The 12,185-nt window shown below is 43.6% G+C and overlaps 1 protein-coding gene across 3 annotated transcripts in view; it reads left to right on the forward strand.

The window, feature by feature from the left end:
• The window catches only part of slit2 (slit homolog 2 (Drosophila)), a 513,947-nt gene that overhangs the window by 427,196 nt on the left and 74,566 nt on the right, over positions 1-12,185 (forward strand). For all 3 annotated transcript variants that reach the window (XM_078545575.1, XM_078545584.1, XM_078545594.1), the window contains 4 exons: positions 6,200-6,332; positions 8,753-8,821; positions 11,553-11,624; positions 11,823-11,894. In XM_078545575.1, the coding sequence (XP_078401701.1) occupies positions 6,200-6,332; positions 8,753-8,821; positions 11,553-11,624; positions 11,823-11,894 (346 nt within the window). The remainder of the gene's footprint in view (positions 1-6,199; positions 6,333-8,752; positions 8,822-11,552; positions 11,625-11,822; positions 11,895-12,185) is intronic.

Here is a 12,185-nt window from a genome sequence, read left to right on the forward strand (position 1 = left end):
AGTACATCTTTAATTTCATGTGTAGGCCATTTGTCAGAACTCTACCGTTTTGACTAAGAGCCTTGGCCTGAAGAATTAATCTATCTTTGATGCCTTAAGATGTTGATAGACCTGTTGTACATTTCCAGCATTCTATGGGCAGAATCTTCTGTTTGGCGAGCGGGAGGCGGGGCCCACTCGCCGACACGTAAAATGGCGTGGGGTGACGCCGGGCGTGCGTCCCCACGTCACCCCGCGTCATTTAGATTTTCAGTTCAGTGCCAAACTGTCAAAGGCCAATTAACATGATTAATGGACCTGCCCGTCCAACCTTAAGGTTGGCGGGTAGGCCAGGAGCCCAGGTGGGCTTCTGAAAAAACATGAAACCTCATCCACGAGCGGGATGAGGTTTCATGAGGGTATTAAAATTTTTATAATATGTTTAAATAAAATAAATTGACAGTCCCAGCTTATGTGACAGTGGCGCATGTGTGGACATGTCAGTAATTTTTTTTTCCTTTATTGAAATTCTCAAACCTGAGCCGATCTCCCTGAGGCAGCACTTTGCCTCAGGAAGATGAGTGCGCTCTTTCGCACGCATGTGCAGAAGAGCGCAATCCCGGCTCAGGGAATTCCCCCCACCGGCACAGGGAGCGCATAGCGCTTCCTGGTGGATGTCACGCTGGGCAGGCCTTAATTGGACCGCCCAGGTAAAATGGTGGCGCGCCCCCAACTGGGGGCGCTGATTAGGAACCCGCCTGCTCCCGCACAAACCCCCAACGGAGGGAAGATCCTGCCCTATGTTTCTGCCACATTTTGTACATGTTTGAAGTAACTTCCTGACTTCGCATTCCTGGCTGGAGGCCTCACCTGTTTATGATGCCCATAGGAAATTTGAGCATGCGTTGCCTTTGACTATGGTTCAAATTAAACTTTGAGCAATATCACATAAATCTCACATTCCTGTCTTGCGCCAGAGTTATTGCTTTGTGGAAACAAAAGTGTTTTTAAATGTTTTTGCATTTTAGTTGTCAGCTGCAACAGCAAGAGTTTCTCTTCTCAATGACAAATGTTTGAAAACACATTTTTTCTCCCTCCAAGAACAGTGGAGTTTCTGTCAGGAAACAGTTTTCAAGCTGTCAGTCCTTATGCTCTATTTGTATTACTTCCTAGTGCAGCTGGACCTGGGCCAATTCCAGTCTAATCTGCAGAGTGAATCTCGCAGACCTACGTTCAATGATGGACTGTAGAAATCATTGCAGGTGCAGCTGGAATACCTATTCCAGGAAGTAAATACATTGAGAGCATTAGGACTGACAGCTTGAAAATCACTTCTTGACACAAATTGTAACTTCACTGGCAAAGGATGGATTTTCAAGCATCACTGGGGAAAAAAAACTTTTGCTGTTCATATTGGGGACGATACTCCAAAATGTCATTGATTTTCAATCCCCCTGTGCTTCAATGAATGTCAATGAAGTTGTTGTCAAGCTGATGAAGTGGAGGCTGGTGCTATACTGATTCTCACTTGCATGGTTCAGATTGTTTGCGATGGGAAGTGTATTTTTATCCAATTTTATGTGGTTAGCTCATCAGCAGAACCTCAACTGCAGTTTCAGGCTAGTTTTGGGAGCACATTTGGCATTAGATCTTGACGTTGTGCAACCGTAAGAAACAGGTGATGTGGCAAGTCAGCAGCCCATTTTACATTTCTCCCAATTTTACACTATCGCACAAAGTCAAGCTCTACCACTAGTGGTAGAAGTAGAAAATTCTGTGTGTATGTAAAATTTAAAGCAATGGGGATCATTAAAGCGAGCATCACAATTGGATGGCAAAAATTCTGAAAGCCTTTGGAGAGGCTGAAAAGGTAATTAAAGCTATTGTCAGCCATTGCCAAGTCTGAAGGGTAAAGCAACTTAGAAAAGAGGCATACATCTAGAGAAGCAAAACTCAAGGTGCAGGCATGAGACGACTGCAAACAGTGATGGAACAGTATGACACTGAACTCTTTATTTGAGGTGACTGAAATGGGAGGTGGGCTGCAAGAATTATTGTGAGGGGGTTGACCTACCTATATGCTGGTCCATGGCACCATCCACATCTGTCTGCATTGCAGCATGCTTGTAAGTGGGACAGAATCAAGTTTCAGAATTTAACTGGATGTGTCAGCCTCATTTAGTATGGTATCAGCAGGTAAATTTGCAGCAGATAACGGAGTTCTGCACTTGCTTCATTGCTGACCTTGAGAGTACAGTTCCCTGAAGCCATTGCTCGGTAGGCATGCCACAACCGACAGAAATGTATGGTAGTACCTTGGAAGATGTGCTTTATCATTAGGCTATCCTGGCAGTTCTTAATCCTTGAAATGATTCCTTCCATTGTCACGGAAAGCTAGGCATACTGTGCTTAAGGCGCTGCTGAGGAAGCATCCAGCATTAAAATTGATTGTACAAAGTAGGCATGTCCCCTACAAAAATAAGAGTGGTAATGTCAAATTTCGACCCCACTGGTTGTCTAGAGGAATACAGGGGAAGATCAAACAGAAAAAGAAAGCGTACGATAGGCACAAAGAACTAAGCACTGCAGATAGCCTAGACGAATATAGGAAGTGCAGGGACGAAGTGAAAAAGGAAATAAGGAAATCAAAGAGAGGGCATGAAAAAAGATTAGCAAGTAAAGTTAAAGATAACCCCAAGATGTTTTACCAATACATTAATGCTAAAAGGTTAGTTAAGGAAAAAGTGGGACCTATCAGAGATGAAGATGGAAACTTGTGTGTAGATGCAGAGCCTGTGGGAGGGGTTTTGAATGAATATCTTTTCTCCGTGTTTACTAAGGAAAGGGAGGATGTAGGTATAGTAGTCTAGGAGGAACACTGCGAGGTATTGGACGGGATAGTCACAAAGCGAGAGGAAGTACTTGAAGGGTTGAAATCTTTGAAAGTTGATAAGTCACCAGGGCCAGATGGATTGTTTCCGAGGCTGCTGAAGGAAGTCAGGGAGGAGATAACAGATGCTCTGAGGATGATTTGCCAATCTTCACTAAATACAGGGGAGGTACCGGAGGACTGGAGAAATGCAAATGTCGTTCCATTGTTTAAAAAGGGATCAAAGGAAATGCCAAACAATTATAGACCAGTTAGTCTTACATCGGTGGTGAGCAAACTAATAGAATCAACCCTGAGAGATAGTATTAACTGTCATGTGGAAAGGCATGGACTAGTCAGGGATGGTCAGCATGGATTTGTTAAAGGAAGGTCTTGCCTCATAAATTTGATTGAATTCTTTGAGGAAGTGACAAGAAGGGTTGATGAAGGTAGTGCAGTGGATGTTGTGTACATGGATTTTAGCAAGGCATTTGACAAGTTCCCACATGGCAGATTGGTCAGGAAAGTAAAAGCCCATGAGATTCAGGGTAATGTGGCAAACTGGATAAAAGGTTGGCTTTGTAACAGGAAACAAAGGGCAGTGGTCGATGGATGCCCTTACAAATGGAAAGTTGTCTCAAGTGGTGTTCCACAGGGCTTAGTGTTGGGACCCTTGCTGTTTGTGTTATATATTAACGATTTGGACGTGAATGTGGGGGGCACAATTGGGAAATTTGCAGATGACACGAAGATTGGCCGAGTAGTGGATAGTGTAGAGGATAGCCTTAATCTCAAACGATATAGATGGGTTGGTGGAGTGGGTGGTAAAGTGGCAGATGGATTTTAACATAGGGATGTGTGAGGTCATACATTTAGGGAGATCAAACAGTTACAGGGATTACACAATAAATGGGAATGTACTAAGAGGGGTAAATGAAGTAGAGATCTTGGCATACAAGAACGCAGGTCCCTGAAGGCAGCAGTTCAAGTAGACAAGGTTGTAAAGAAGGCATATGGAATGCTCTCCTTTGTTGGCAGAGGTATAGAATATAAAAGTGAAGATATATGTTGGAATTGTATAAAACACTGACGAGGCCACAACTGGGAGTATTGTGTGCAGTTCTGGTCATCATATTACAGGAAGGATGTAATAGCTCTGGAGAGAGTGCAGAGGAGGTTTACAAGAATGTTGCCAGGGTTAGAAAACTGTAGCTACGAGGAGAGATTGGATAGGTTGGGGTTATTTTCCTTAGAACAAAGAAGGCTGAGGGTGACTTGATTGAGGTGTACAAAATTATGAGGGGAATAGATAGAGTGGTCAGGATAAAATTGTTTCCCTTGGTGGAGAATTCTAGAACCAGGGGACATAGATTCGAGATAAGTGGCAGAAGGTGTAGGGGGGACATGAGGAAGAACTTTTTTACGCAGAGTGTAATGGGTGTCTGGAATTCGCTGCCCAAGTTGGTGGTAGAGGCAGAAACTCTGAACTCTTTTAAAATGTTAAGTGCTGTAAGCTGCAGGGCTATGGGCCGGGTGCAGGGAGGTGGAATTAGAAAGGGCACCTGTGTGTCCTCGGGCTGGCATGGACAAGATGAGCCGAATGGCCTCCTTCTGAGCTGTAACTTTTCTATGGCATTCCATATTTTTGTGACACCATCAGTGGAATCACTACAAGCACTAAACACCTATCAGAACAAGGTCTGGCTACCTCTCTCTGCAGGTACGGGTGTGAAGCTTGCATTGTGCAGGTATTGAATATCTCTCAGGTAGTCTGTTATGGCCACCTTCTGTAGTTTGACATCTTCCAAACATGTTAGATTTCCATTGAAAAATTCAATGTTGCTAGTAATGTTATTGGGGCAAATAATTAGTAATTTACAACAAAAACTGATGTAATAAACTTACCTTAAACTTACTGGGCTGTAACTTCCGACCACCGTCGGAAAATGTAGGTCCACAGAAATTAGAAGAAATAAATGCACACTTACCTGGTCTTGAAAATGACATTGCCACTTCCGTTCACCGGAGCTGCTTGGGGTCTGCACCAAATGACTCCTCGCAGACCCCAGCAAAGTGTAGCTCCAACGGATTCAAGGAGGCCACAGTCCCTTTTTTACAGCACTTACTGCCGTAAAGCAGGTAAGTTTAAAGGGCCAGCGAAAGTGACAGGCCGGGGGAAGGTAAGTGTCTAAGGTAAGTAGATAGGATTTGGGGATTAGGGGTGTCCTCCCATGTCGGGGGGGCGGGGTGTCCCCCCAGGTCGGTGGTACTTGGGAGTTGGGGGGGGATGGGTGGGTGTCCGGATGTCTGGGAGTTCAAGGTCTGGGGGGCAGTCGGGAGCGGTGTGTATGGAGGTCAGGAGGGGGTTGGGGTTGGGAGAGTGCCTGGAAGTCATTGGGAGTGTCTGGAGGGAACTTGCCAGAGGGATTCCCCAGCGCATTTTTGGGATATCCACCAAATCTGACACTGGGGAGCACGAAGTTGCGGGTCATTATGTCCTTTCTATGATGCCCAGTGTACTTACCACTGCCTAGCAGTGCTAGACTGCAGTATCACCTGAGCATGATTCATTCTTGACATTCTGCATGCCAGAACAGGGGAAAGAACAGGTGGATCGTGGCAGGAATGGTATTTTGTTTTTATAAAATTGAGGACAACCAGTAGTCCTTTACTTCAATGATATATTTACGTGGTTTCTCCCCACCACCAATGTAAATCACTCCAGAGGATGAACAATGAATAATGTTGCAATTGCAGGGTCAGTATTTTCATATGAATACATGACGTGCTTGTGTATCATATAAACATAATTTTTTGATTTGTGTTATTTAAACAAAGACATAAAATTAATCAAGAGGTTTGAATAATGTGATACATTCGGAAGAAGCTCAGGCAATGCATAACTATGATCTAAACCCAGAGACTGGTAGACTTACATGGGAATAAGACAGTAACCTTATCCATGGTGCCAGGTGCTGATTATTTCATTTCATTTCAGCTTCACTATTGCAGTTTCCTTATATCATGTGAACAATTTGACTAGATTGCTACCTTGTAATCACTGCCAGCTAGCCTGTATTCCCTAAATAACATCTAAATGACTCAGTTAGATTACTGACTGCTGATCACTGCTAGATATCCATTATTCGTTGTATAAATTTTTTAATCTTGGTGCACTTTTCATCTAAGTACAACAATGCTACTGTACCCCAATGTAAGTTAATGTCAACAGCTTGAATCGATTACCTCAAACAAGGGTCCATGTTTTAGTTTCCTTTTGAACTGTCCTTAGAATTGAAGAAAATAACTGTTTAGCTTGCTTCACAGTAATCCCTTCTGTCCACAATCCAGGAAATGATGACAACAGCTGTTCACCCCTTGCCCGTTGCCCTGCCGAATGCACTTGTCTGGATACTGTGGTCCGTTGCAGTAACAAGGGACTGAAGGCCTTACCCAAGGGCCTCCCCAAAGATGTGACGGAACTGTGAGTAGCGTTTTTTACTCTTACCCATAGATGCTATGTTCAAAGGAATAATTGAGGGAGTTTGAGTTATGAAGGATAGTCCAGAGGATGCTGATCAAACATGGCAATCCTGGGTCAAAAGACCCTTATCAGTTGGCAACTACGGGTCCTGTTCTCTTTTGTGGAAGAAATTGTAACCTCTTGTAAAAAAGAAAAATGTGAAGATTAGCTACACTGTGCTAGCATGTGCACATCTTTCAAAGCAATGCTCAGCTTGCATTGAATTTAGTATAATTTTATCTTTCCTCGTTTGAATTGTGCAATTGTGTGGGTCTTCTGCAGAGTCAGAGGAGCAGATATTTTACATTTCCATCTCTCAGTCCATGACACATGATATAGGTTAAAGTTCTAAACTTGGTAGCTTTCATCAAATGAGAATGTCATGGGGCTTCCTGCTGCAGACTGAGCTGTTTTCCCACCACTGCATCTAGGTGCAGCTCCTCCAGGTTGCCCCCAAAACAGTAATGTGGGTCTCAGTGTACCACATGCGGCGGGTGCAGAACCCATCTCATCACCACCCTCTCAGGGTGACCTCGGCATGGGCAATATCTGCTGGCCCACCCAGCGAAGGACACATGCCGTCAATGATTCAATGCAGTCACTACACTCAGACTTGAGGGGGTGGGAGGGGCCACCAGGGAGGGTGGGTTAAGTACCAATGCCAACATGGTACTCACCCTTCCCGAGCACAACAGGTTGTTGAAGCGCTTGCGACACTGGACCCAGGTGCGCCGCACCACGTCGCGGGAGCTCACCACCTCCGCCACCTCCTCCCAGGCACGTTTGGTCATGTCGGGGGGCCTCCTCCTCCTGTCCTGGGGTACAAGGACCTCCTGCCGTGCTGCTACCTCCTCGAGGAGGGCAGCAAGGCAATCATCAGAAAAACGAGGGGTACAGTGCCCCCCTACCCTACCCTCCGGCCTGGCCTGCTCACCAGCAGTGCTCTGGGGAGCCCTTCCAGTAGCCATGATTCACAGCCTTTGAAAGGCTGCAGCAAAGCAACTTTTTAAAACAGGCCGCCAGGTCGCCATTACCTTTTTAGCCAGGGAGATGAATACTGTGGCCTTATGTTTACCAAACTACCCTCTACCTTGTTACAACACTGATTCATTGGTAGTGCTGCAATCATTGCCGTTTAAAAGCACCATCACTTGCTTAGGTTTTGTTATTAATGGTTCCTTTGTTATTTGATAAATTTTGTATTCAAAAAGCAAAAGGTTTGAATTGATTACAGGGCCTTTTTACAATAATTATTTACAGATCGGGGAAAACTAAATGATTAATATTTAAAGCAAACAGTAGCAGATCTAGGTCTTACTCAAACTCCAGTCCATACATAGAGGAACAGTTGCACACTCTAATTAATATTTAAAACAATGAGTTACTGCTTCACAAAGGCATAGTATTAATTTTTAACTAGGCAATGGCTATGAACAGCCTTCCATAATCAACGATAATGAATATTTTACAACAACAAAAACAATTAACAGTTTCCCAAGGGCAACAGTGATTAGAACTTAAAACAACTAAATAAAAGTCTTCCTTTGCAGTGGGTTGGGGGGTGGTTGTCGGGGCTGGGGAGCTGTGGGGGTTGGAAGGAAGAAGCAACATGGCTTTCAAATTTTTGTGTTAGCTGCTTTGAAATCTATAGGACATATAGTAAATTATGTAGCTGTTTACTATATGCCTGTAGAACCTGTTTGAAGAAATCTATAGGGAGTCTACATTGATTATACATACGCTGAGTCTATGTTGATTCATGAAGTTTTGATCAGCTGAGTACAAACACTCGGTTCTTAAACATAGAGAAAGGATAGGGGATGCTAGCAATAGTTGGCATTAGGCCAATGCCTGCCATTCTTCACCCTCACTTCCAGATTGAATAATTTGAGAAGACAGGCAATAATCCAAGGGAAGCCCAGAAAAGTAAATCAATTCTTACAGTTTTCCCCCATGAATTTTTGGGCAAGAAAGCATTCTGGATGCTATATCTGGACACCTGACAGAAGACTCCAAATCAGGCAGCCAGTCTCATGGCAGAGAGGACAGGGAAATCGGTCTCATAGTATCCAACTCAAATTCATTCCTTATCAGGACATCAAAGCTGTGGAACCCCTCCATCAGGTTTACATGCCTCCTAATATCCACCAAGCTTGCTGTCACCTAACCACACTTCTTGATTTACCTCTTCACTCTTTTCTCCAGCTGTTGGTGCTTTGCTGCACTGTGGGCCCTGGTCCTTCAATTGGTTAGTCAACATTGAAAGCCTTTACCATGTTAATTTCTGCATTTGGTTTAAAGTTGGAAGATAGAAGGGTGAACACAAACTAATGCATCACTACTGCTTGATGTCACATCACAAGTCATGTTCTGTGTTCCAGATACCTTGATGGAAATCAATTTGTGATGGTGCCCAAGGAACTCACCACCTTCAAACATCTGTTACTTATGTAGGTACTTGCATTATTACACTTGTAAGATACTGATATTTAGAAACATCCACGATTCAGAATAGGCCATTCAGCCCCTCGAGCCATTCAATGAGACCATAGCTGATCTGTATCCTAACTACATCCATCCACCTTGGCTCTATGTCACTTAATATAATCAATCTTTTTGCATGAACAAGTGCTTCCTAACTTCTCTACTGAATAGCCTGGCTGTGGCCCTTGTCCTAGATTCCACCCCAGCAAATTAAGGTTTCTTTCTATTTCTCCTATAAATTCCCTTCAAAATTTTGTTTTCTGATTAATTTTAATGTTCAGTTTGGCAGACTTCATTCTACACAGGAGGCTGGGTCACTGACAAGTGATTGTTTAGCTCAGAATCAAAGACTTGCTTTTGTGATGGTAGTAATCCAATACCGTTGTTGGAAAATGGATATCACTGTTGACTACATGCTGTATATATTTATTGCTGAGGGCCTTAAATGCCATGAAAACAGACTGTGTCAACAGTGCTGAGTATCCTGAAGGGAAAATTGTGTAAAGCACAAGTGTCGAACCTTGTGAGTGCTTTGCTGGCTCAGGGCTCCTTGTGTGTTGCCCCATAATTTCTGTGGCTATCTGGGGGCTGAGGGGGGTAAGTTGGGTCAGTATCTAGAGCAGTTGTAACCTTTCACACCAATGCTCACAAAGCAGGGTGAGGTGTTCCCAGTATCATGCCTCATTTTCCTGCTGGATCACTAGCAGAGCACCCTGGGTAGGAGCCTGCTCATCTCCCTAGTGACCATCTTCATTTGGGAGTCTGAACAGTGAGTGTTGGTGGGCCATTTAAACAAAGAGGAGGAGCAAATCGTAGTAAACCAAAACATCCACAGTTGCGGGGCTCACTAGGTAACAATCAGGAATGGGAATTTTGACTGATGATTTTCCTCTAGCAACCTAAGAGCAATAACGGCAGTACTTGAAAAGGGTGCTGGGCTATGCTAGCTGAGGTCACCTAACCTGGTACAAACAAGGAGTCCAACCTGCCATATTTCTGATCTGTCTGGTTCAGTAATCATTGAGCCATCAGAAGAGCCCCCAGAATAAATTTGTTGTATACTGCATGCATAATATAAGTCTAGAGGACTGTAAATTCAGGTGGCCAAGTTATTTTCAGTCAACTAAAAGTAAAATACTGCGGATGCTGGAAATCTGAAACAAAAGCAGAAAATGCTGGGAAAATTCATCAGGCCTGGCAGCATCAGTGAAGCGAGAAGCAGAGTTAACATTTCGAGTCCATATGTATCTTCTTCAGAGCTAGAGAGAGGTAGAAATGTGATGGATTTTACCTTGTTAAAGAGGGGTTGGAGCAGGTGGAGCAAAATAGAAGGTCAGGGGTGGTTGGGAGCTCAGGAGAGATTGACAAAGATGCCATGGACACAAGACAAAGGGAGTGTTAATGGAGTGTTAAGCACTAAAGAAGGTATAATAGTGGCATAAAGGTAAGACCGTAGAATGTGTTAATAGCAGAACAACGGTCAGCACTCTGTGAAAGCAAAACATAAGGACAAGTGACAGATGAACTCTCTCCTCCATCTTGACCCCTTTCTTAATCCAATTTCTTTCCCAACACCGTCCCCGCCACCTCACAAAGCCATCTGTCACTTGTTCTTATGTTTTGCTTTCTCAGAGCATTGACCCTTGTTCTGCTATTAGCACATTCTGCTATTTTATCTTTATGCCACAACTGCATCTTCTTAGTCTTTATCACTACCATTAACACCCTCTATGTACTGTGTCCATGACATATTTGTCAAATCTCTGGAGCTTCCACCTATCCCTGACCTTCTATCTTGCTCCACCTGCTTCACCCCCTCTTAAACAATATTAAATCCATCGCATTTCTACTTCTCTTTAGCTCTGAAGAAGAGTCATACTGACTTGAAACGTTAACTCTCTTTCTCTCTCCACAGATGTTGCCAGACCTGCTGAGGCTTTCCAGCATTTTCTATTTTTACTTTCAGTCAACGTGTCTGGGGTGCCAGAGCAGAACTGGTAATCAGCACTGGGACGTTGAACACGACTCATGCAAGAGCTTGATTTTAGAGTTACACTGAATAATAATGAGCTGGAAACAGCGCAAATGTGATCCTGTGATTTACTCACTGTGCAGTCAGATCTCCCATACAAAATGAGTGGCCAGGCATATTCTGGGGCACCTGGAAGTCTTTAAACAAAGAGGGACCATCTGTATTTTCATAAATAAACTTTAACTATGGGCTTGTGAGAGCTCACATGTATCCTTTGGAAGTTTGTTTATCATTTGGAGGTTCTTTTGCATCCAAGCTGGCAGCAAGATATATGATTGCTGCAACCAAAATTCTGGATCTGCAAATGGCTGCACATCACGGCATTATCTGGAGAAGAAAGAGACACCCAAAGACAGGAGCTTTGCTTGGGTAACATGGTTGCATTGTGGGAATACATTCTAATTTGCACAATTGGTTGTAACTTAAAGAACCACGTGCGTAGTTTATTTGCAAACCAAGCTTTGTTCCAAATCCTGATGGCCATGCTGTGGTGCACTAGATGCCTTAGACATCTTTTAGGCCACAGGCCTTCACATTTGGTAGTATCTGAAGTTACAATGCATCAGGTGTTCACCATTCCATTATAGGCCCCTTTTGTGTCTGTGTGGATCACATAGGTGCCCTTTTGTATCATCTGTTCTCATTATACTCACTGTGTTTTGCAGTGATTTAAGTAACAACAGGATCAGTACATTGTACAACCAGAGCTTCAGCAACATGACGGAGCTCCTGACCTTGTAAGTATAATATTTATTTACCACTAAACCAGGACCCCTGTTGGTTGTAGAAAAACTGATTACACTGGCTACATCAAACTCCATTGCAGGTTTTTACAATAGAAAATTATTTGACCCTACCTGCGGCATATGATTGTTTATCTGCTTCTGTTTACGAACTGCCATATTTCATCTAACATGACATTTTTATTTTCACAGAATTCTTAGTTATAACCGGCTCAGGTGTATCCCAGTTCGAACATTCGATGGTTTGAAGTCCCTGCGCTTATTGTAAGTACGGGAGTAGATCAGATGGCTCCTATGACCATTAATTTAAATGATGTAGCTAACTTTTACCATCATTTATGAAGTTTTGGGGTTTCTCAGCCCCTTCCCTCAAACCAATTAATGCTGTAACTTCAGTCGTCTTTTTACTGGATCTATGCCATGCTAGTGTAACCAGACTCCCCCCTGCACCCTCCCAAACAACCTCACCCCCTCCTCCCACACCGCACTGAGAAAACTGCTGACCCCTGATAGTTGTGAATCTGGCAATTTTAGATGACAACAGCCAACGGTTAC

This window comes from Cetorhinus maximus, chromosome 1, assembly GCF_964194155.1.
Source record: "Cetorhinus maximus chromosome 1, sCetMax3.hap1.1, whole genome shotgun sequence".
Lineage (NCBI taxonomy): Eukaryota > Metazoa > Chordata > Chondrichthyes > Lamniformes > Cetorhinidae > Cetorhinus > Cetorhinus maximus.